Genomic DNA, 26,787 nt, shown 5'->3' on the forward strand with positions numbered 1-26,787 from the left:
CACGGGTCTCTGAGACCCTTAGGAGATTTCTCATTTGGGACAGTCAAGCACAAAAATGATTATAATAAACCAGATAAGGTAATTCAAATTCAAATAATTTATTCAAAAATTAGACCTTCACAGGCACATTCTCACGTCAATTTTTATACTAAATAGTTATTTCTCACATGCTACAAACTACTGGCATTTCGGAACGACCACAACTTCACAACTGAGAAGAAATGGCGAAAGAAACTCATTTGAACAGCATCTGTGTCCCTATCACGCCAGATCGGCTTACCATTCTTGTTTCTTACAATGTTTTTTTCTCTCTAATAATATATAAAAGTATACAACGTACATAGTCAAAGAATATAAGGTATAAGATTTGTCAAAAATATGCAATGATATGATATAATTTCTATTATCATCATCATAATCATCTAGATACATTTCAGTCTGAGATTACACTTCTGAGTTGATTTATTAGCGATCAAACTTTGTGGGATATTATTTTTATTGCCGATAGACATAAGGAGGTACAATTAGTATGTGGCAAGTCCAAAATTCGTCCAAAAAATTGAACCGATTTTGTAATATATCTAGGAAAATACTTATCATATTAAAGTGTTGCTTCACTGACGATGAGGGAGCGAGGTAATTTTTCAAATTTTTTAATGATCAAACGGTAAGTACCTTAAGTGAAGTTCGATCTTAATTATCAGCTGTCCTTGTCGTTTATTTTTTTATATAACTGTAGTACCTAGTCGTAGTAGAATATAAAGATGCACATAATTGAAATAATTATATATACACAAATATGTATTTTATTCTCTGCAATACATACCTACCTACATTTAAAAAGCTTTTATATTCGATTCTGCAAAAGCATTCCCCGTTGACAGCTTAATTTCCATGTAAATATTAATACATGATAATAAGAAAGCAAATTATTTGAACGGAAAAACTGAATCACCTGCTTAAACCAGTTTTAGCTACTTATAACCAGTTTGCTTCCAGTTAGACTAAATAAAAATGGCGCATTAAATGTCACGATATAATTAATGATTATTATTTATATCTCTATAAACAGTGGACTTAAATGATATTTAGATTTTGGATCTTATGGCAAATAAAGGTAAAAATCAGTTTATTTGATATTTTTCATAAAGTATTTTACGCATATTGGGTCCAGTGTACACCGACTGCGTGACAAGTACGCCTGTTTTTTTTTGTAGAAATATATATATTAGACGATGTTAGAGAATTAGATAACATAAACAATACTTTATCCTAATCCTAACTAATATTATAAATGCATTAAGTGCTTAGTTCGTTACCTCTTCACGTTTAATCTACTCAATTAATCGTACTGAAATTTCGCATACATGTAGTTTGAAGTACAAGGAAGGACATAGGATACCTCTCGGAAAAACAATCCTGTTCCCGCGGGAAATTCACGCGTGCGAAGCCGCGGGAATAAGCGAGCAATCAATATAAAATAGAAGGTATATCAGATCAATTAAGACCAAGACATTACACTGGATCAATTTACGAATTGCATTTTTAATCATAGACACTCGAATTTCAAATAACCGTGTGTTTTTCTCAAACACTTTTCTACTCAGCCGTCCGTTGCTTCTAACATTTTACGAAAAACGTCAAATTTCGTCTTAAGTAGTAATTAACCAAGCTTACAGTGTGTTATTAAATATTTTTTATCTGTCCCCTCGGGCAAATAGGACAGTTGTCTTAGAAAAAGGGGAGTAACGTCGTACATAATACATGGTAATATTTTTTTATTGATTATTTCTACGATAAAATACTACTGAGCTGCATTAAAAGTACTTATTCAAGATACAGGGCGTAGACATTGAGTGTCAATGTAATTTAAATATATTTCAAATAAAAATTATGTTTTTCAACATACAAAACTCAAACTTGTCTATGGCATGAAAGCAACGTTCAAATCATAAAGGTAGAAGAAAAAAAAACTGTTTTTTTTTTGCCACAGATATAAGAACAATGCTCTTATATCTGTGGTTTTTGCGACGTCCCCCGTTATGTTTACATCAGTCAACGGATCAACGCAAAAGAACGTAGAAATTGTATGGAGATTCGACGTACGTCAACGCCATGTCAGTAACAAAACCATATAGAAAACAACTGAGTACCACGAAAGTAGTCCATCAGTCGTGGCGCTACTGTCGCTGTAGACAACGATGTGGCCTATGTGTTATTGATAGTTCCTGACATTGTCACGCGCAGACTTATCAGGCGCGCACTTTACTTTTAACGTACTAATCTCAACCTTGGCAAAATCATCGATGGAGTTCCGGGAGCCGGACTCTGACACCACGGGAGTAACGGAAGATGTGAAAACCTGAATATTAAAGTTGTGCATTTTTGATGTCTTACGAATTCATCAGGTCACGTGTCCTGACGAGAGTTTAAGATTTTTTTACCCATCACAAAAAGTGCACAACGCCGCTAAAGATGTTTTCGCTTCAAAAACATACCGCGTCGTCGCAACGGAGCACAAATTGAGCAATGGGAACGGGCTTTACATCTGTCTAACTTATATAACAATCGTACAAATAACTTAATTATCATTGGCGTTGTTAAGTTGATTAATATTAAGTGCTAACGATTTATTATATTATTATTGTTGTTACAAATGGGGGTACTTTTTTATATACCATAATGTGTTTGGATTTTTTTTATTAATATTTTGAATGTGTTTGACCTCCGTCTAGCCTGATGGGAAGCGAAGACGCGGTCTAGGGTGTTACGCGCAAGCTCAAAAAATACAATAAGTATATTAACTTTATTGCCCCAAAAATAACAACAGTACAAATGCATGTATTATGATAAATTGTAAAAATATTTAAAGTGAAATATCTTAGCACAAAAAAAAGAAAGAATTAATTCCATTTTTAAAATAATCTCAAAATATGATCTTTTCGAACTCGAATTGAATTTCGAACATATCTTTGAATGATGTCTATCAAATGTGTTCTGATTTATCTATGTATTTATAAATTACAGTATTCTGCGAACATCCAAATAAAAGAAAAATCGAACACAGCCGATAGACAATCAAACACAAGGCCTTTCCCCTCACAAATACAAAGTAAAAAAAAACAGCGTAACTTGTATTTCGCGTGACGAGAGTTGCAACACAAGGTGACCTATTTTGTTGCTTGAATTAGATATTTATGACTATAGAAATAAAGATTAAAATCGTGTGATGGATGTCGCAGTAAGGATCTTTTCGTGTGGAGGTCGAATATGATATAAATATATAGGGATATTTGCTTACTGTTTCTAAATATAGCAAGGAAAAATTTGTGTTGGTATTATTTATTACAGAAATAAAAAAAAGTCAGTTGAATAACTTTAAAAGGAAAAAGTCATAAAGCTATCCGATATGAGCGCGTCCAATGCTGTTTTGTCATTGGTCAATCATTTAGAACAATCACGTGATACATCCGGTTAGTTGTCAAAGTCACGTCTCACGACAGTGGTACATATTTGGCGATCAGCTAGGCCGAAGGAATTTATATGTTATCTGGAATAATTACGAATAACAAGTATCACAATAATAACATTGAAAACTAGAACTATTTGCGTTGTTGTAAAGATTAAATTTCCCCAATGTCCACGTGCCAACAGTTGTTGGCGAACGAACATTTTAAACACACACAGCTGTGTGTGTTTAAAATGTTCGTTCGTGTGTTCTTCAAATTTGCAAAGCCGTCAATGTAAAAAAAAGAAAACAAAATTAAATCTAAACAAATATACAATAATAATGAATTTAAATGCGATATATTATTTGAAGTAGGTAGAGTTGTTACTTTAGAAATTACTAATCAATTACTACCAACCCAATAAAAATAAATTAGTAAAATTTATCCAGTATCATTATCATAGAGGTTAGAATAGAAGCAAATAAATAAAAAACATCAACTCATTTACAAAAAAGGATTATTTAGAATAAAGAACAGAGCACACACGTATGCTCCAGCAAAAGCATTCATCACTATCGCGTAGGACCACAATTAAACTATTTATTTACAAACAACAGTTTAATGGAGTCCCCTCGTTGTTAGATTTATTAGCTGGAGTTCTGTTACCGCTCTTTGATCCTTTAAAATAAGGCTGGCCACACGTTCAACTGTTTAGATGCGGTAGAACAGAAAAAACGTTAAAAACAGTTACTGCAATAAAGATACAAGTATTTGAGTTTGAGTTTGAAAAAAATAATTGTTTTTTGTGACTTATTTTATAATAATAATAAATTTATTTATTTCAGATTGTCATCTATTCCGTTAGTTGGTAACAATGTTCTTAGCCTAGTGTTAGTAATAAAACAAATAATGAAAATAAAACAGTAAGTGTCAGTATTTATGTGTACCTATCTCTCTTAAATTTAAATAAAAATCACGCCAGATTGTGTTTAAACAAAAATAACTACGAAGTTACTCAACTAATATGTAACTAGAAATTAATTTATAGCTAAAAACTTGTTATCCCAAACAACTGACTTTTTTAGAACCCCCCCCCCCAAATGCATTGCGATGTACTCGTATTTATTATTCAGCGTCGAGTTGTAGAATAGATTCATTGTAATTTCGAACGCTTTAAAACATCGCAGTGTAAGAGCAGCCTTAATGGAGCGCCATAGTATGAATGAAGCAATTATACGACAACCAAAATTAATTTGATCTTGTTAGAGTGCAACAAATAGATTACGACTTTGATGTTCACAATTTATTGGTCCAGATGGGTATATAGAACATATTGTTTTATGTGGCTGTGAAACGATATATTAATTTAACTGTACAGTCAACAGCATATAAATCTACCCGAGATCATTGCAAATTCGCCCCTATCACCAATCATAGACTTGACCACACACAGGTTCAGGTTAGGGTGTAGATGAAACTAATTCTCTACCAAGCTTATTAACGTAGATCGATCTGGTTGATATGCCGTTGACTGTACACGTGTTTTGTAGTCATTTTATTATCAATATTTTTCCTTAAAAAATAAATTTATTTTAATTAATAAATTTATTTAGCATGGTGTTAGGTGATAATAGGTGAAATTCTAGTGAAAAAAAAAATTGTTTATACCTACCAGATATTTCAATTTAAATATTTTTGTTTAAAAAAAAATTGATGGAAAAAGACAGAAGAAAGAAAAAAGAAAGATTTGAAAAAATCTGACACTACAAGTATGAAATTATATGTAGTTGAAAACTGGAAATTTGATGTATATACAAATTCAGAATTCTGTATTTATGTATAACTAAGTAGATATCAAAATAAATTTAAACCAGTCCACTGTAACAAAAATCTTTTCTGCGTGAAACGAATCGCAGATTAACACGGCATGGCCTCCAAATGCCGGGCGCGTTAGAAATCAAGACAAATTTGGAAAACTCACAGCGACCTTCGCTCGTGGAAAACGGAACGTCTAATTAAGACATAACATCCTTTTTGGCGCGCAAAAATCTTTTTTCAGTTCCTTCCTACGTTTCAATTGTCATATTTCGACGGAAAATAGAGCATGATTCATGATTTGAGCTGTCAAAATAGATTGGCTGTGGAGTTTTGTTTCACGCGATGATATTCTCTGATAATAATAATAACCTTAATACAAAATTCACTTGTCTAAATATATTAAAAGACGACTATGAGAAAGTGAGGTTAATCGGCGAGGAAATAAGTAAATAATATTACTGAGGAAATAAGTTATTAATATTATTGATTTTATATTAATTAAAATGACACAAACAACAAGAACCGTAGCTCTATATATATCAATAGCATTATATAGGTACATATATCACTTATCACAGTGCTTTATTATAGTATACAATGTAATTGAAAACAAGTACCTAGCGACTTAATAAGAATCTCAATTATAAAATGTAATTAAACTTGTCAAAGAAGCTATAAATGGGATGTCATAATCAAACAAGTTTTTGACTTTATTGACATGTCAATTTCTTTACCTTACAAAAAAAGCAATAATTAAAACAATACTAGTTCAATTTTCAAATCAAATAATCTACACTCTAAAAAACAAGGAAAAGTAAAATCTGGCCAGTTCTATAAAACAGAATCAAATATTTCCTTCATAAAAAAAAAGAAAATGCTGGTTTGAATACTGCCATCAAATTTTCAAACGTGGAACAGGTGTAAAAAATTCACGCTGCGGCTAAATTGTACGGCAAAAGAGACATGTTCAAATATTAAGCGGCCAGTCACTCGTGTAAGTTTCTGGACTTTGTTTTGACGTCCGTCGATATTAGGCCCGTTTACAGGTTACGATTTATGAATTAACTTTTGAATTTAGAAACTTGCAAAAAATGTTTTTGGCGCACGCTGTATGAAAACAGACAAGGGTTTGGCCTGGACATCAAAATAAAAATAGTTTCAAAAGTCGTTTTGAAAGATTATTTTCTGGTCAAATTTTATAGACAGTAGCGACTCTGTTACCGTGACATTAAAAAGTTGATTTTAAATTAAAATTTCCTTTTACTTAGGAATATTATTGACGACTAAAATTAAATAAAAAATATTTTTTTATGTGTAATTTTCTAAAAGCTTCTCAAGTAAAATACTTTATTTTAAATTTAAAAAAATGTTTGATCTAGCTTTATAACTGTCTTTATTTATTTAAAACTTCATTGTACTTTACAAAATTCCAAAAAAAAAGTACAAATGATGGAATTATCGCCATATGACATGTCTTTCTGTCAAGAAAATACCATAGATTCGTACCGTATAAACGCACCTTCAAACATTAATAAATTAAAAAAGCATTTTTCCTACAACTCGCCCTCACGCCTCCGCTATAAGTATGGAGTAATAATATCAGATCACATAGCACCTCTTTAACAGGTTAAAAAAGCAATTTAGCCAGTAACTATAACTTATTATGTGTAAGTAAATACTGGCGTTGGTAATTGCACGTTTGAAAATATCAAAATAAAATTGTAGCCGTTAAGTGGAAAAGTATATTTTTCGAGGCGTTATTACATGACTATTAGTTTGGTAATAGATTTAAATGTCCAAAAAAAAAGAAGTTGAGAATTTGGAATAAACGTCGGGAATTATAAAATAATACGGAAAAAAAATATAGACGTGACCAAGACGTTAGGAAGCTTAATAAGTATTTTTTTTTGTGAAAAGTGAAAATAACCGTTCAGAAAGCTGAAGTTTATATCAATTTATAAGGGATATTATAAATATATAGGAAAAGTAAGGCCCCATTCGGACGAGCGGAATAGTTACCGTCGCGTTTTTGCTTTTTTTTCGGCATTATTTATTGATATAATGAGGAAGAAGGAAAACATCGTGAGGAAACCTGCACACTGGTTGATTCTTATTAACTTGTCTGTGGAATGGAGAAGGCAATGGCAAACAACTCCATTAATAACGCCAAGAAAGTTGTTCCGTGTGTGTTTCATTCCACGTAGTAACCACGACCCTCAGCCATGAGGAATACGACTATGAAGAAGATTAATGAGGCTAAAGTTGAAATTCGCCAACACGGTATTCTAACTCTTTCTCTTGTTCCCCAGTTGGTGCAATTAAGGTACGAATGGATGGAGAATTGGAGACCGTAGACATTTGCAGTAATTAAATCCTTATCCTTACTAATATTATAAATGCGAAAGTGAGTTTGTTAGTTACCTCTTCACGCTCTATCTGCTCTATCAATCTTCTGGAAAATTTGCGTACATATAGTTTGACGTATGGAGAAGGACATAGGGTACCTTTTATCCCGGAAAAATAACTGTTCCCGTGGGAAAATTAAGTCGCGGGCAAAAGCTATTAAAATATATACTTATGTCCCTTCGGGTTTATGTAAAAATATATTTACCCACTATTTCATAAAAGGTTCACGAAAGGTTAAGTAACACTTATTTCAGTTACAATCTCAGAATGAAAATTTTCTAAGCTTAAATTGAAATATGGTTTGGTAACAAAAAACTTGAAACTACTTAATAAAATAGGTTTTGTTCATGAATAAGGAGGCTGTAATAAATAAAAAAATAAATATATTAGGACAAATCATACAGATTGAGCTAGCCCCAAAGTAAGTTCGTGACTTGTGTTATGGGATACTAACTCAACGATACTATATTTTATAACAAATACATATATAGATAAACATCCAAGACCCGGGCCAATCAGGAAAAGATCATTTTCCATCATAACCAGATCGGGTATCGAACCCGGGACCTCTCGGTTCAGTGGCGAGAACTTTACCATTGCGCCACCGAGGTCGTCAAATGAAATGAAAAAAACCTTGCAAAAGCAAAATATATTTTACAAACTTAAAAAATAGTGGTCAAGTGCGAGTTGGACTCAGCACCGAAAGTTCCGTAAATTACGTCTGACTTTATTATAATTGTATGGTTTTCCGATCTATTCCCTGATGTGTCAAACTGTGGTCTTGCTAAAATAATTATTTAGGTCAATGGGAAGTATAGGTTTGGATTTCCTTGTTATATCGCAACATATGCGACATAAATTGACATATATTATTGCGATCGTGATGACTTACAAGTATTATTTTATTACCGATTAAAGAAATAGTTAAAACCGATCATTAGATATTATTTAGGTACTTATTACTAAATACATTTTTAAGTGAAGAACCCTAAAAATTACGTTAATATAAAAAAAAAAAACTTACCATCTTTAGGCGGACTGGCACATTGAGGAGCGTACGAACTTAAATGATAGCCATAGGTGTTCTGGTGCATAGGAGGGAAAGGGTAACCCAGGGACCTAGGGCTCGGGAACCCCGACGCCTCGTGAGGGTTCTGCTGGCCCCCAGGGCTCCCAAAATGATGAGGGTGTTGGTACCCCCCCTTGAAGGGGCCGTAGCCATGTTGTTGTAACTCAATGAATGCAGATTTTGAAGACACATTTGTTGGTGTTGAATTTGTTGAGTTCGATATATCATGAGGTGTTTGGGACCCCCCTAAATGATGATGTTGGTGGTCTAGCGCGTCTTGGGTCGTCATGGCGGGCTGGGGGGTAGACGGGCCCCCCCCGTCCGTGGACTGGGGAGGCCCGAAGGGATCTGTGAAACTCAGGGTGTTGGGTTTGCTGTTAGGGGATTGAATTCGGGTAATTTTGAGGGATTTCGTCTCCTGGTTATATATTTCGCCGCTTGTGTAGCCTGAAACAAAAATGTATTATTGTATTGAGCACATAGAGATTGAAGTTTGAAGGAAGCCCCTCTACGACTGTCCAAACTCTTTTCAATGATGCAAATTAAATAAAAAAATATACATTTTGTCTGTGGCTTGAAAATACGATAAAAGAAGCTAGTGGGGAAATGGCTTTAGCATTTTGAAATAAGAACCGATCATAATTTATTTTATAAACAAAAATATCTAGAGTTTTCAAATATGGAACAGTAGAATTTATTTAAAACGTAACCCTTATCTGGCAATCTTGGACATTTATTTGTCGTATATCCTCTTTATTGGATCAATTGACCGTGTCGACGTCAAATTGTTTTACAGAAACTCGTATGACCTCCGTTGACCCCGTGGGAGATGGACGCGCTTCATTGGTGAGCCATTGTGTGTGTTTCTGAAGAGTTTTCGATTTTTAAATTACTTTTGTGTAAGAAAGGAACGGAGTCGAGGTAAATTAATATTTAAAAAAGATCGATTCTTTCTTGTTGATTAAATTTAATATACAAAAATAAGTTTTGAAACGATTTTGTGAATTCACAAACATATTATTTTGATAGAATATTTTTCTCCTTTATCTGAACACTCACACAGTCATGTCATGAGGTGTCGGAACCTAGAGTTCGCTATTCTTTAGAACTTCGCTCGTTCTTCGACATCGTTTATTGATTTAATTGTTACTATATATTGATTAATATAAATTATTTCCATGAAGTAGCTTAACTGAATTTATAGATACCATAAACAAATTCCCAGTAAGGCTACATCTTTCCTTATAGACCACCATGGTCTATTCGAAATCTTTAAAAAACCAATCTGACACAACCAATTTACATTTACAACCCCGTTTCTCACAATGTGTTTGACCGTCAAAACAAATGATTCGTTTAGAAATTTGTGGTCAAGCGTGAGCGGTGTTAAGGTTGAGAGTTCAACGCAAAGTTTGCAAGGTAAAAGTTCTCTCATGTTTTTGACATATGTAACACATCGTCCGTATAACATGTTTACGAAATGTGGTGAAATTTAATATGTTTATGTGATAAAATGCACGCCCATAAATTTCTGCTATTTTCCCATATTTTAACTAATATTATGATCTTAGTTGGGTATTTTTAGTTCATAAATATTTTTTTTCGGATGCAGAAAAAAATCTGAGGTTCCAAATTTATCTATATTGAGGTTTTTAACCCTAAAGATGCCCTTTTCGGCACGCTCTTTGTGTTAATTACTACATCTCCCATCTCTTTTTCTCCTCTTGTCTTATGAATATGTCCATCCTTGTCTTTTATTTTTTTTCTTGCGCTCTTCCCGGCGCCTCGAAAGGTCGGGTCAGATCGTTTTGTTTTTTCTTCTTTTACTTTTTTTTATTTGTTCGTGCTGATTGTTCATGTTCGTAATAATAATGTTTAGGAACAACTAATGAGTTTAAATTTTTATTGAAAATTATTGCCGTTAAATAATTGTAGTGCAGATGACTTAATTCTTAATCCATGATATTTCAAATTTCAAAGTGTGTTGAAAATTAAACAAAGTTTCACGTCAAAACAGGGGATTAGTTTATTATGTTTTTGATGTAGGCTACTTCTGACAACGGGAGAAGCAACAGCTAATGTTCAGATATACTATTATATACGTCTATTCTTTTACTTCTCTAAATATGTGACATCCATCCTATTTTCTGAGACTTATCTTCGATTAATTATGTCTCTTAAAAAAAACAAACTATTGGGTATATTAGTCCAGGTTGTGCTTTTGCGTTGTTAAAAAGTTGTTGATTTTTAAATTTGACATGAGTTAGTATGGCCACTTATAAACTAAAATTAAGAAAAAATCAAGGCATTCTTCTTTTAATTGATTCTAATGTTGAAATAAATTTTTTTCATCGTCAATATTAAAAACTATGTTTGATAGAACGTCATTAAGTTTAATGCAGAAATTAACTGCATATTTAGCCAGCTATCTTAGTTATACTTAGTCCAGATTTGAAGTCTAGATAATATGTCAGCCTAGAACTGGTTGTGCGACTAGTTACGTACAGTTATGCAAATATTTATTTATAAATATCAAGATTATTGCCGGTTACTAAGATTTAGATTGGCACATCTCAGGGCAGTGTTCTAGGACCAATATTATTTTTTCTTTCGTTTAAAAAACATATTGTTACATTATCTATTACATTAAGTTCTAGGTTCTGCGTTGACTATATATTTCCTTGTGCATTGGGCTATCATACGCAGCTATCACAATATCTTAAATGTTTGGTAGTACTGTTTCATTTCACAGGATGATATGCGTGTCATTGGTCTGACAATTGAAGATGCCATTCAAAGTAGAAGTTGGATCTTTGGCTCAGATGCAAGCAACCGGGACAAATATTCAGAAAAAAACGAAATTCTCCTTTTTACATTAAATACGCAACTAATAGTTTACATAGAAGATCTTAATGAAGGACAAGAACGAAAGACTTGTAAGTATTGCTTTAGCAATGGTGCTACAGCAATACTTACAAGTCAAAATTTATATAATATGACTGCTATTGAGTCTCTAAACGAAGAAATAAAAACATGTGATGTTAATTTTGCATTGCAGTAAATTGAAACCTGTTAATACTGTCTCTGTCCCTCAGAAACTTGACGATGCCCAGTGAAGCATCATCTACTAATGAATACTTAAGGATATTTTATGGGCTACCAATTATTTATGGGCCCCCATAGGTTCCCATGGTACGTCGCGGATCACTGCTCTTACTAGTTTAATAGTAGGAGGTTATTAAGTATGCTATCTTGGTCGGATCTAGCATTCATGAAACGCTAGTAGTTTGTAGATTTGTATTATCTTTTGTCAAGTACAAAAAGTCTTTGAATAAATAAATAAATAAATATATTAGGACAAATCACACAGATTGAGCTAGCCCCAAAGTAAGTTCGAGACTTGTGTTATGGGATACTAACTCAACGATACTATATTTTATAAATAGATACATATATAAATAGACATCCAAGACCCGGGCCAATCAGAAAAAGATCATTTTCCATCATGACCCGACCGGGGATCGAACCCGGGACCTCTCGGTTCAGTGGCAAGAACTTTACCACTGCGCCACCGAGGTCGTCAGTTTGATGAAACAATTATGTTTTTTAACGTTAGTATAACGGATTTAATGGCTCTTTCTTACGAAGGGCTTGCTTCAACGCTTGCTGATAAAATATCTGATAGTAAGTATATATCGATCAGATAGCGTTCAAAATTGAGTTTCACAAGTGTTAGATAAGGCTAACTGGTCAATCACTTCAGGCAGATTAATGTAACTAATAGATTACAAATGATATTACTTATATCAGAGAGTGGTGAATCAGGCCCTAATAGAATTAGCAGTGGGAAATTCCGGTAGCCAGTTTACTGATGGACATAGATAATAGTCCATTTTGTGATTTACTATTTGGTCCAAAGATGTCGGATTTTTATATACTAAATAACAGGTGTTAAACGCGCACATATCGGAATAAGGACACTGTCAGTGTGTTTTGTGACGGTACTTGGAGGAGAATTAATATGGCGCTAGAATAAGATTCTACCGGACAGACGTCGCCGCCGTAGCTTGCTGAGTCAGTCGCCCAGTGACCACGGACCTTTGTAACTAGGTCCGAAACGTCTGGGAAATAGAAAAGGTATATGCGCGTTTAATACCTGTTATTTAGTATATAATTATGCAACGCGAAAGTTCAAAAGTATGTCGGATCTTTGCTGAGAATGAAACTGCCCCTGCGTCTTAAGCCCTAACGTAGGCATTAACGCAGACTCGGATCTGGGAAACGTCACGGGTTTAATCTATCTATTGTTCATTTGTTTTAGTGCTATAACGTTTAAATAAATAAAGATCATGAGTATAATTATAACGTGATTTTTTTTTGGAGATGCTATATATTCCGGTATAGTTGGCAATTCGAGCGAAACTTTAGAAATGGCATTTTTATAACACTACTTTTAGTTTAAATAACTAGTTACTTTTAAAATAAATAATTGAATTAAGAATTTTCGCCATAAAAACATAATACACGTCCCCAGGTATCAAAAGGTGAACGCGGATTATATCAACTTAAGCCAAAGTTGAAAAAAAATCGCTATTGTCTATGGAAATGTCAAAGTGATAGCTACAAATGTCAAATAATGGCGCGCAAAACACGGAGGGAACGTTGTACCGTTTTTGCGCCATTGATCAATTTCCAATGCTCTATAAAACTTAGGTCTGTGTTGTCACGTGTACGACAGTTGCTATTAATCTAATTAGTTATACAATATGGGGTTATTGTCGTATTATAATCACATTTTTCACGTGATTCCATCACTTACAATGTTAATCTTATGATTTAGAATAGGTATAAATCATTTTTTCGCTACGTTAGTGCAGCAAAATAAATACCGGTAAGCACTACTGGATTTTTTTAATTCTATTTTTATGATATTTTAAGTTTTATATAAGTCTGGAACATTTGAGTTTGTGTCGCCTTAGTGAATTAAAAATTCAATCACAATAAAATGCGATTAGGAAAAACCACACCTCATAACTTTTGTATCCACGATAGTGGCATAAAAACTTTAATTATCAGAGACAAATAGTACTTGCGTGTTTTACAATCAAAAATAACCGATCAGTCACGCACGGATCATACAAATTTTTATAGAACCGCTAGCTAAGCCGGTTCTTTTCAAGTTTTCAACCCACAAGCTTAAATCATTGGAAAATGTTAACAGTTATTGTCTATTTCGTATGGAAATCGTTTGGAGAACTTAAAACTTCGCCCACGTTTAAATAGATTTGTAACTGGCACAAATTATAAATTTTGGCGCCATTATTTTTAGTATAGACTGCCTGATAGTAGGTAAGTCCATGGATATTTAAGAATTGAAATAATTTTTTAAATCTTGATTGGAATGTAATCGAAATTTGAAATTTAGTTTTGAATAATGGAAAAAGATTTTAAAAAGTCTTGTGGCCAGTGTTAATAAGAATAATTTTTCAAACTGCCATGCCAAAAAAGAACGCATTCGTTTTACAATGTTCATATTTCTAAAAGAATTGGCACCAAAAAGGAAAGGTTGGTTTTATTTTTCTTCCAATTTACAAACATTAGATTATAGTACCTCGCAATAATCGTACCGGAGTTAAAACCGTTCCATTCCAGCTAAGTACTGCATGTTAATACAGCTCGTTTCTCCGTGCAATCTATTCGGTTCAAGGCGAGTCGATGCGTCATAGACAAGGTAGATAGGTACACAGTTTTTACGCGAATGCTTACAATCCATTGTGCCATGTTTTAGAACGAATTTTCACCATAGACATTATTAGATTAAATCATCAATAATAAATTTTATAGTGTTGGCATAATAATTGTGACAATTTATTATAATTTATTAAAAGCGTGATTCTTTATAATAAATCGTAGAAATTGTCTGTAAGTCGTCATGCGACGAGAACAATTATTAGTGAAATGATTTATGCCATCTTATTTTTTTTATTTAAAATTATTTTTTTATATTTATTTTAGTGAAATATCTAATAATTTGGACAAGTACCTAAAAATATCAATAACATAATTCTTTTGAGATCCTGCAATATGTACATAAATTTGCACGCGAACGAATTCGCCGCTAGGTATAATAAAGTAAGCCTTAGGTCATCAAGAGGTATCTGTTTGATTGCTCAGTAGTATATAAAAAATCTTTCTTTTTTTCCTTATAAAAAGGGGAACAAGAAAAAATCTCCTAAAAGCTTAGATTTTTTAAAATGATGATGATAAAAATACATCCTGATAGAAGTGAATGCAGTCTGCACTCCTAGCCTATTCTGAATTTCTGATAGAAGAGTTTTAGTGCAGCTAATTATTAAAAACTGCAAATATTAATAGTTAATATATTTGCAAATAACCAATTTAACAAAAAATCCTTTTTAACAAAATGGTGTTAAGTTATGGGCATCCATTAAAAAAAAAAGGTTATTGAAAGATCGATAAAATGCAGTTAAATCATTTGATAGCGTCTTACACGAAATAAAAATAACTTGGAGCCATCAAGAAGCATCATGGGCTCACTTGTTGAATAGTAATCCATAGACTAATTTGTCTCTGCGCAGACATTACGGATCGATTACGTATGTATAAGCAATTTACTTTTTTTTATTGGTTCATCGCACGCACAGATCGACACTTTGGCGTGTTTAATTTCTTAATATTTCTTCGTGCAAATTTTTTTCAAATGTTGACATACATAAATATATTTTACATCCAAAATTTTGATATAACACTGGCCACTAAGTGTCATTTTCACAATATTTTAATATTTTAATAAATATCCTTAAAGTATGTACCTAGTTACTTGATTCTACATTTGAATTTAAAAACAAAAGTAGCAATTGTTTGAAATTCTATGAAATTCCTTTGTATGTTTTTTTACTATAAATTTTTCATTATATTGCTATCAAGCCGGTACTAAATCGTACTGACTATTTTGCCGGTTGTAATTTTTTTTATCACAGCGATCGTCAACTCTCTATGGATGTAATTAGTTGGCAGACACTGAAGATATTAATCTTCAGTACTGTCAGTCTCAATGTACACAGAAAAAATGTAAGCTTGCTATCAAATGTTTGATATTTGGGAAAATTTCAACGAATAAAACATTTTAACTCAAAGCAATCTAAAAATCTGCTGAACATTTTCTAGAAATCATTTTAGAAATGGCCGTAAAGAAAAAGAAATAATTTCATCGATTTAAAAAAATCTAGCTTCAAAAAATAATTGCATTCTTCTTTTGAAAAGTTCCGTTTTATTTTTTCAACTCGCAAATCTCTTTTTTGCTTGAACTTGGATTTTCTTGAAGATGTCACATTGACAGCGGGATTTTCTCGAAGATGTCACGGTGACGTAACAGCGCTATTCTATGATGACATATATATTTTTTTAAATAATTTATCCATCCGACTATACTTGCGTGCGTAGATTCGCGTGAGATAACCGCCGTCCTGGACGGACAAAAACACGTTTCTTCGGAGTCATTCGTGGTGGAAAACTCAGTTTCTAATCTATTACGCAATTCGTTTGTAGCTGGCAACCCTGGCTTGGTGGTCACAGGGAAACTTTTAAACCCAGGGTGGGTTTTTAAATCTCACTAGTTATTGCTACTCGAATAAGAGACTTTTCGAAGATATTTGATAAAGTTTTGTTTTTTTTTTTTTTGTCTAATGGCTCTAAATCCCATCCCGTCCCATCCCACGAATATTATAAATGCGAAAGTTTGTTACTTATTGACGCTCAAATGGCTGAGACAATTTTTATGAAATTTGGTATTGAGGTAGCTGATATTTCGGATTAATAAATAGGGTACTTTTTATGCCGAAAGTACGCGACTCTCGCAGGATTTGGTCAAAAAGGTTGATAGTCAACGGCGCTATGTAAAGAAGATGGCTGGCACTACTGAGTATAAAGTCGTATTTTTTTAAATAATTACGCGGGTAACACCGCTTAATGCAGCCAGTAGATAAATAAAATAAAAAATATTTTCATTTAATATAGTTTGAATGAAATCAAACAAACAAACAAACGAGGAAAGAACGAGACCGAAGACACACATTCTACACTCAGCTTCGGATGACAATGGGCCGAAAAACGTGGATTTCAATTTATATTTTAAGTGTACACAATATAATAAGTTTTTTTTTTACAAAAATGATGTTTTTGACATATGTCAAATATTTTATTGTCATAATATCATGCCCGTGCAGTTTCTGCCGTTTCTGTGTGCACCATCAGGTCATGCTTATCTTATGATAATAGGATGATAACGTCTTATTATTATACGTTATTATCCAATCTAAACGTGTGTACAAAATTTCAGCTCAATCGGTTGATGATATCTGCTTCAAAATTGAGTTACATTATTCTACATACATATTACAAGATAAATAAAATGTAAAAATATCATGGAGAACGAGAGAATGAATAAACATGAAATTGTGCCGAGGCGAGAATCGAATCTTCATCGTTTGACAACAAATGACTTTACAAGTGTTAACATATTATTGGTCATGACAGCAGATATTTTATTTCCATGAAACAGTGCGGCAATAATGTCAAATTTTCAACAATATCTTTAATAAAATGGGTTATTAATGTCATACTTAATTAAATACCCAATAATTTATTAATTTAAACTAATCCTAAAGCTTTAATATTGTATGCTTAATAATATTATGATTGAATTAATTTCGTATTTAATTGCCGCGGCTTCGCCCGTGTGAATTTCATAGCAAAATCTCAGTAATTTTTCTATCGCGTACTCTGTAAGACTGGTGTATGATTCAAATTCGCATTTTTTCTCATTTTCTGTCTCCCGCTGCGTGTCTCATTCCGCAAACTTGTCCAATCCCGCTTCCTGCTATGTAAGGTAGATATCCCGTATAAATTATCTATAACCTAATTGTGAAAAACGCCATCACTCATTCACCAATCGTATACACTAATAGACATACAGCTGACATATTAACCATATAAGGTAGCTTGTTAATCGATCATTGTTACGTACCTTCTTTCAGAATTAATGGCTTCGTTAGCATCGTAAAAACAAAATGGCGGCGGTAATTTTTACGCTTGCAAATGTGTTTCTATTGAAGTAATTTTGATACTGGAGACAGTTGGGCCAAGTGCCTTCTCAAAATTTGTTGGGTGTCTTAAAATGGCGAAAGGGATAAACCCAAGAAGTGCTGGCTTGATGCCGTCAAGGATGATATGCGTGACAATGGTCTGAAAACTAGGGATGCCGAACTGTGCGTAGTGGGAGAGAAAAATAGAGAAATCCAGGCTCCGACGCTCTGTGTCTGTGGAAGAAACCAAGAAAACTCTTACATGAGATAAATGTGGATTTGGGAATCACTTCCTTACAACAAAATGGCCTTTCGCCTCTGTGTTTCTGAGCTTTCCTCTTTTAAACCGCGCGCAACGGATTTTAATGCAGTTTTCACTGTTATTTAGACAATTTGTTTCTGAAATCTTAGAAGTACTTAGAAGACTCAATGCGTGGCCGGGTCGGTTCGCTAGTAATAAGTCCTTCGTCAATTTGAAAGTCCCTGGCCTCTGAGTTGCGCAACCGGGTTTGTTTACCCCGCGTAATGATAAAGACGTGTTATTTGTATGTGTGTCTGTATAATGAAAGAGCAAACAAGATATTGTAATATATATCATAAATATCATTAACAAATTGGAAAAAAATGTTATGTTGTAAAATTAAGGTGATCCAAGTCTAATTCTTTACCAAAATTATATTCCTTTAAAACCTATCTATCAAATGTCGTCGAACAATAGGTACTAAATCAATGACAAATTAACTTCTAATACTGAAGATACGATCTATGACAGACATATGTCAGCGGCCCATTGAAGATGTCGAGTGGCCACTTGTATTGTGACATGTCAATATTTGTCATACTCCGATATTGTTTGGTATTGTACGACTCTATTGGGCTTTATATCAATACATGGTGAGATATTTTTATTTTGTCCGTTTTCTTAACAGTTTTTCGGACAAAAAAAGAAAATTTCATTCACTGTTTCAGGACTAAAATATACTACCTAAGTAAAGTAGTTAAGACTACCTAAGTACTACTCTAATGAAAATACTGTACGTCGGCGTAAGACGTAAAGAGATGAAGAATAGTCTCGATAGCTCAGTGGTCAAGAGCACTGCCCCGGATAGACATAGGCGCGGGTTCAATTTCCGCTTGATTCCAGATTTCTTTCATCTCAATATTATTTTCAAAAATAAGTTAAAAAAACATGTGTGACATGTATAACTCTTGTTCTTGACTTTATCCCACTCATGTGGGCTCGGCACAGTATGTAAGTTCCTTCCATTTCGTTCTGTCATTTGCCATATCCATTGATATTCACTATCCTTCCTTGACACACTCTATCCATTTCTTCTTAGGTCTTCATCTATTCCTGGAATCTTTTACTTCCATCTGTATAACAAATCCAAATCCAATATACAAATCCAATATTATACGAGTAAATGCGAAAGTTTGTGAGGATGTCGGTCTGTATGTGTGATGTTTCTTACTATTTCACGCAAAATCTATTGGATGGATTGTTATGAAATTTGTTACACTGGTAGAATATAACCTGGTATTACACATAGGGTTGGCATTTGACGACCTCAGTGGCGCAGTGGTAAAGTGCTTGCCTCTGAATCGAGAGATCCCGGATAGATCCCCCGTTGGGTCATGATGAAAAATTATCTTTTTCTGATTGGCCCGGGTCTTGGATGTTTATCTATATATGTATTTGTTATAAAATATAGTATCATTGAGTTAGTATCCCATAACACAAGTCTCGAACTTACTTTAGGTCTAGCTCAATCTGTGTGATTCGTCCTAATATATTATTATTATATTATCATAGGGTACTTTTTATCCCGTAATTCCCAAGGGAGCGAAGACGCGGGGCGCAATTGGTTATTCATAAATAAATAAATAAATAAATATATTAGGACAAATCACACAGATTGAGATAGCCCCAAAGTAAGTTCGAGAATTGTGTTATGGGATACTAACTCAACGATACTATATTTTATAACATATACATATATAGATAAACATCCAAGACCCGGGCCAATCAGAAAAATATCATTTTCCATCATGACCCGACCGGGGACCGAACCCGGGATCTCTCGGTTCAGAGGCAAGCACTTTACCACTGCGCCATCGAGGTCGTCATAAATTGCTGATTCATAATTAGATGTCAAAGATAGTTTGCCAAAATTTGCGGATTCTGTATACATAAATTGCTGATTTTAATGAAAGCTCTTATACAAACTACCCAATGATCAATATGATCATGCATTCGCGTAGATTTTTGTTAAAAATTGTGCAGTGAATTAAAAAAATTACCATGAACCGAGTTCATTCACTCAATACCATTAACAATCGTTCTAATATATATCTTTAAGCCAACAGACTATTAAAACCAAAGTTATCGACTGAAAACAACCATTAGTACTATTTAATTCAAGATGGCGGGTCACCGGTTTAAATCATTGATTTGATGAGAAAACTCACTTGTTTGTAATTTATTTATAACGTATAATATTGTCTACCTGATTTAACAATAGGTTTATATAGAGGCTATTGGAATTATTTTATGGTTTCACTACAAAGTATTTTGTTGTGAACTAGGCTTTCATCATCTGAATTTGTTGTTAGGTACCTGTGTACCTATGTACGAGTGGGTAGGTATGTATATTTATGTATCACCCTAGATATCTATATATTTATTGATCTATACACATAATAAAAGTGTAAGTGGACTATGTCTGTCATTGGAGATATAAAAGAAAAATAATTATTGGGACTAATAGAAGCTAAAACTGTTTGTTTTTAGAATTTTTGTCTCTATCTTTCCGTCGGTACGTTTGTTCGTACATCACGCAAAAACAACTGGATGGAATTGGATATGGCTTTCACAGTTTTGTAGCGGACAGTCTAACTTAAAATCTGGTATAAGTTTCATCTCGATACGTTGCTGAAAACCGTATATATTGACAATAATAAGTTATTAACGGACACACGATACAAACGTGGGTGAAGCCGCGGGCACAAGCTAGTCATCGATATACTTAAGTGTATATTGATGACTTTTGACTTTTTACGACAACTCACTTTGGAAATTCTGTTGTCTCTCAATTAAAGGTTTTTATTCTCATACGATAACCTGGGCAAGAAATTAAATAGTCCTATTTTACGGCGGGAACCACACGACGTAGTGAGTTGTTTCAACTGCCACAGTATTGTCGAAACAGGCAGTGATTTCCAATCCAAAGCACCGGAAGAATTCAACTGTGTAAAATGATTTCCAGGAAATTTCAGAATCGAAATGATTTAGTTAAGACGTCTGCCTGTAAACTGAAAGGTTCCAGATTCGAATCCTAGCCCCTAATAGCGCTAATAATCGCTGTACTCGTATAGCAGTTGAAACTCGATCGTTTCGTAATTTTTTTTACCGTTTCAGTATCGCAGTTATAGTTTAAGTTTAACAGATTCAGATACATGGAAACTGAAATCTAAACCAATGATAGCGTTATCAAGACAACTAGTTTCGAAGAAACTACTACACCGATTTTGATGATATTTTGATGTGCATATAGTTAAAGATACAAGTTAGAACTTATACTAATTTTTCTCAAATTTCTACGTCCAAAGACCAGAAGTGGAGTTTGTATACAAACTCACCCGATACATTATGATTCGAGGAGAACCATTGGAAAGAGTTAGTTCTTTATCTATTGAACAAGTTAGAGCTACGCCCCATTGCTCAGTCGCGCTCCGTCGTTTTGAGGTCCCTCGACAGACAACGAAGAAATTTTATGATGTTTCGATGTGTCAGTGTCAAAACCCATATAGAAAAAAACGTAACAATGTTCTGGAATGGCATGGCTCGGGTTTCCGACAAGGTGACAGGTACAGTCACGTGCGTTGATATGTATACACATCAATTCATATTTCAATTTGACAAGTCTACAATTTGAATGCATTCGTATACGTGACTGTACAATGTTAATATTAAAGCCATATTGATTCCTTTTGTCCTTTCCGTTCCTTTGTGACTTTAGGACGACAGTCCACTAAGTGCCTAGTAGTAAATTATAATGTACCTAATGTTTTTGATTTCGATTCATCGATTATGCGCAGTGTAAATGAGTCATTAGATTTATTTAGTCTGTCAAGGAAATGAAGAAAATCAATGTGGGATTTTTATTAAGGATATTTTCTTTTTTAATTCATGGCGCTTTTCGCGCCTTTTCTTATTGTCTATTTTCATTACCTGCCTTTACTACTGGTCAATAATAAAAATCCTCTTTTTATTTATAAATAGAATTGTATTATGTATTATTCTTTCTACATGAGTGGAAAATAGTCTAATAATTAAGTGGGAAAACAGATCCTTGACTGAAACGCGGGAAAACGTTCAAATGAGATATCATTTTCTATCAAGGAAGATTCCAATGTCTTTACAACAAAAAACGTAATTATAATCGTGCTAGAAAGTTAGTATATAACTTTCTAGCACATTATTATTATATACTAAGTACTAATATTATAAATGCGAAAGTTTGTTGAATGTTAGGTACATTCAACAAACTTTGTGAGGTCTACTTAATTTTGGAAATTTTACAAATTTCTACGACTGTACACGGAACCTAACTAATATTAAAAATGCGAAAGTAAGTCTGTTTCTTACCTAATTCACGTTCTATCTACTCAACCTTCTTGAAATTTAGCATAGGATGTAATATGTATAATATTTTCTTTCATCCCGGAAAAATAACTGTTCCCTGTGGGAAAATTGCGCGGGCGAAGCCGCGGGCAAAAGCTAGTAGAATATAAACTGGAATAGTAAGTACTAAATAATGTACTTTTTACACAGAAATTGCTAGCAAATAAAGACCCATGGCGCAACTAGTGAAAAAGTCTGTAGAGGTCTTTTAAGGTGTAGTAGGGAGAAAAGAAACCGAATTTTCCATTCGATACGAGTCGGAACAGTGGAACGTTATGAATCATTTTGGCTTTTGATTTTTGGGAATCATTATTTCTGGGAATAATATGGAAACTAGCCACGATTTAAACACCTTCACACTGAGCCTTTATTCTAAACACAAACAAACAAGAATTTATTCTAAACACTTCTGGTTTAGAATAAATTGTTTTCGCACTATCATTTTGTTAAACACTATCGGCCCGACCTATAGTATGCTCATGTTAAGAGAAGGGAGGAAAATAACGTTGTGAGAAGGATTATGGATTTTAAATCTAATGGTAAAAGAAGTAGGGCTAGGAAAGGTGAAGTGGATTGAGTGCGTCAGGCAGGCATATGGCTAAAAAGGGAGTAACAGATCGGTCAACATCAGATAGGGAGAAGTGGAGGAGACTGACATGCTGTACCGACCACACATAAAGTGGGATAAGGGTAGGCTGATGATGATAAACTATCGGCCCGGCCCGGTCCGGCTTCGCTCAGGTAAAAATCATAAATTATATATCTACTAGATGTTGCCCGGGGCTTCGCTCCCGTGGGAATTTTGAGATAGAATATAGCCTATAGCAATCTCGGATAATGTACCTTTCTGGTAGTGAAAGATTTTTTTTAATCGGTTAGGTAGTTTCGGAGATTACCCGCCTCAAACATACAAACTCACAAATATATAACCTCTTTATAACAATAGTATAGATAGAGCCTTCTAGGAAATCATAGTGACAATCAAAAAACCCGCAACAAATCGTTGCGTGGTTTTGAAGATTTCGGCATACATAGGGACAGACAGCGTGAAGAGACTCTGTTTTATACTATGTAGTGATAATAATAATAGCTTATTCTCAGTCCATCCAAATACTCATTCCATAAACCAGTACTTCTATCCATCATTCTGCAATAGTTCACACTCCCGCCGAGACTGCTCATGGGCATATCATATCATTGGTATATCCGCGAGCGGGTTTTGGCGGGAGACCTACACAACATCAAAACTCTCCAAAGGGCCTACGTGTTGGATCCATATCCCCACGCAAGCCTCTCAAAAGACAGGACTTAGTGTCGTGAATTATTACAAGGAGAAACATAATAATGAATATCGTTTATTTCCTCAAAACAAAGATTTTAATAAATAGCCTAGAGAATAGTTCCTTAAATATGTTCGAATGAACCTGCGCTACAGATAGCTAGGCCATCCTCTTGTATAAGTCTAAGTTATGATAGTAAAGCTATCCAAATAGTGCAAATATAGTTTCAAGTTCCGATTAGATTGCGATCCTATTGTTGTTCAATTGTTTTTATTGTCTCCAGGGGTTTGGTAGTGAATTTTTATAATTTTTAATTTAGTTTTAATTAGTTTTAGCAGTTACAAACTTAAATTTTGTTGTAATTGTCATTTTATACTGAATAAATAAGTCAGTTGCGTACTAGTATTGATTTTAATTGTTTTTGAGACTGTGACTGTTACTTCCGGGGGGTTAATAAAATTTGTATATTCAGGATAATATACCTCAAGTTGAACCAAGTAAATAGTGTGCAAAATTTCATACAAAACCATTTTTTTTTTATTTTATAATGCTTTTATTATTATTTATTATAATAAATAATTATAATTGTAAAATATACAATTATGATAATATTAATATATACAAAATTACGATTCATATTAATATAACTTTTTATTTCGGTTTCGATTTTATTTTTTGTTTTGAAATAAAAACATATCGACAAACATATCACACACTTAGGTACTTAGTTCAAATTCAATTAGTTTTTAATTTTTAATATGATTTCTATTTAGATATGTATAACATGCCACGAGAAAAATAAAGTAATGACTATTGTTTATAAAAAAATTGATTTATTTACATGTGCAATATCTCTCAGACAAATTGCTATTTAATTTTTTTGTTTCGAATAAGTAATACACTATTCCCTATATAATTTGAATAAATCTAGACTTTTGTGTACGCAGACAATTGAATACAATATTATATAGCTTTAGCTGGAGCTGAGCACGAAATAAGTTATTCCTATAAGACTCTTATTAGGCCTATAAGAGCATTGGGATTAATTTGTTATAGAGACCATTTAACACCATTATGTAAAGTTTTATTATTATTATAAATTTGTTATTATTAATTGTTGTTAAAATACATTACAAGGTGTAATGTCTAATAGTCTATTTTATGAGTTGGTATTAAAATAAAACATATATTTTTTAAATTAGTTGTAATTTTTTATGATATTGTTCTTTGTGGTTTAAACTGAGTGTATAAATAAGTAATGTTATCAAATTCTTTTATTGCAATTTTAGAAACATTATAGTATCTTGTCATGTCTTAAGGTTAGCTCAATATATTATAGAGTAAGTAAATTAATTGGAAAATAATAAAAACAAAACACTTACGGTAAATTGTGAAATCAAACGGCCAAGAACTGCATCACTTGTCACAAATTATTCACAAACTCAAGTTTTGTCACACTATAAATTATCTTGCTATCGCACAGTCGTTGACGTGGAATTCGGAATTTGAAATTCGAAATTTAATTTCGAATTTTTAACTTTTAGTACACTAGAGGATGAGCGAATCGGCCAATCGAAATTATCGTAGCAATTAGAAAGAACGGGACAGATATAATTGCCTATCAATTAGCAGTCCATGCATTACGGTTCCACAATTATAGCGCACGTGGCATCATTTTCCGATTTTACTTCGCGTTTTCGTCACGATTTTCGAATTTCCCCGCGAATGTCGTACTTTCGTCACGTCACTGATGTCATTTTTGCGAATCCGTCACTCCGTTCGATCAATCGATTAACTCGATAGCCACTTGTACGAGCGAAATCACACACGATCAAACACTAAACTCGAGTGATAACAGTCATCAAGTTTCGAAAAAACAGCGTCACTGGTTGGGGATTGAAAAAAAAACAGCGCATCGACGCACACAAGCACAAAATTCTGTCCAATTAAAGATAATGTTTGTGGATATTTTAATAGCGTTCCCCTCCGACGAAACTCGACACAACCAACTCCCGTAGAATTTAAACACTTAATGATCGGTTGGGGGAAATTGTCCGAGAAACGAACGGCCCAGCGTATCGCCTTCTCACTCTTTTTAGTACCGATCTACGCCACTTGTATGGAACTCGTGGCGCTAGTGCGCATCCGTGGGCGTTGACGATTGGTGGGTGGAATGATCAAAAGGCGGGGCGTTGATGTGATTGGTCGGGAGTTGTGGCGCGATTTTTTTCGTTTGTACGTGAGGAGACCGCGGGTTGGCACTGAACCATCGATCGCGAGAGCCAGGGTTACTATTATATGTTTTTTATGGGTATTTTTTGGCGGTACCCTGTGCTGTAGTAACCTGTTATATGAAGCCACGCCCAGATGGGTCAGTACGTGCCAGGAGACGAGTGCGGCTATCAATCCAGACTCAGGCCGTAGGCTTCACGATTTTTTTACGAGTGCATTTTTTTTTTTTAATTTTTCGTGATCCGTGTCTTTGATTTGTGTGTGGTGTCAGTTACGTGGTTCCGATATAACAAAGAGCTGGGGTCGTTGAACCCGGTTTTGTCATTGTGTTTCGTAACCTACGTTTGACCTGTTGATGTGTACAGTCGAGTGCAAAACGTATGATATTTTTTGTTCAGGAATTCATGTATGTGACTGTACTTGGTTAAGTATTTCTTGTAATGGTTTTTTTATGTGATTTTGAATAGTCAGAATGTTTGTCGTGTCACAGATTAATTAATAATATATAAATAATAATAAATATATTAGGACAAATCACACAGATTGAGCTAGCCCCAAAGTAAGTTCTAGACTTGTGTTATGGGATACTAACTCAACGATACTACATTTTATAACATATACATATATAGATATATATAATTAAGGTCTAAAAGTGTATTATATTATAAGTAATTAGTAAAAACACTTGTCTCTACTCAACGACATATGCGCAGAAAATCGAGACACAAAATATTTTTTTAGTTTT

The 26,787-nt window shown here is 33.7% G+C and overlaps 1 protein-coding gene across 2 annotated transcripts in view; it reads right to left on the reverse strand.

Annotated features, from left to right (window-relative positions):
- LOC128681500 (homeotic protein distal-less-like) overlaps nt 1-25,649 on the reverse strand; it is a 94,502-nt gene extending 68,853 nt beyond the window's left edge. For both annotated transcript variants that reach the window (XM_053765442.2, XM_053765443.2), the window contains exons 1-2: nt 25,193-25,649; nt 8,698-9,189 (exon numbers count right to left, since the gene is read on the reverse strand). In XM_053765442.2, coding sequence (XP_053621417.1) covers nt 8,698-9,031 — 334 coding nt within the window. In that variant the 5' untranslated portion in view covers nt 9,032-9,189; nt 25,193-25,649. The remainder of the gene's footprint in view (nt 1-8,697; nt 9,190-25,192) is intronic.
- Between the last annotated feature and the right edge of the window lie 1,138 nt (nt 25,650-26,787).

Source organism: Plodia interpunctella, chromosome 27 (genome assembly GCF_027563975.2).
Source record: "Plodia interpunctella isolate USDA-ARS_2022_Savannah chromosome 27, ilPloInte3.2, whole genome shotgun sequence".
In the NCBI taxonomy this organism is placed as follows: Eukaryota; Metazoa; Arthropoda; class Insecta; order Lepidoptera; family Pyralidae; genus Plodia; species Plodia interpunctella.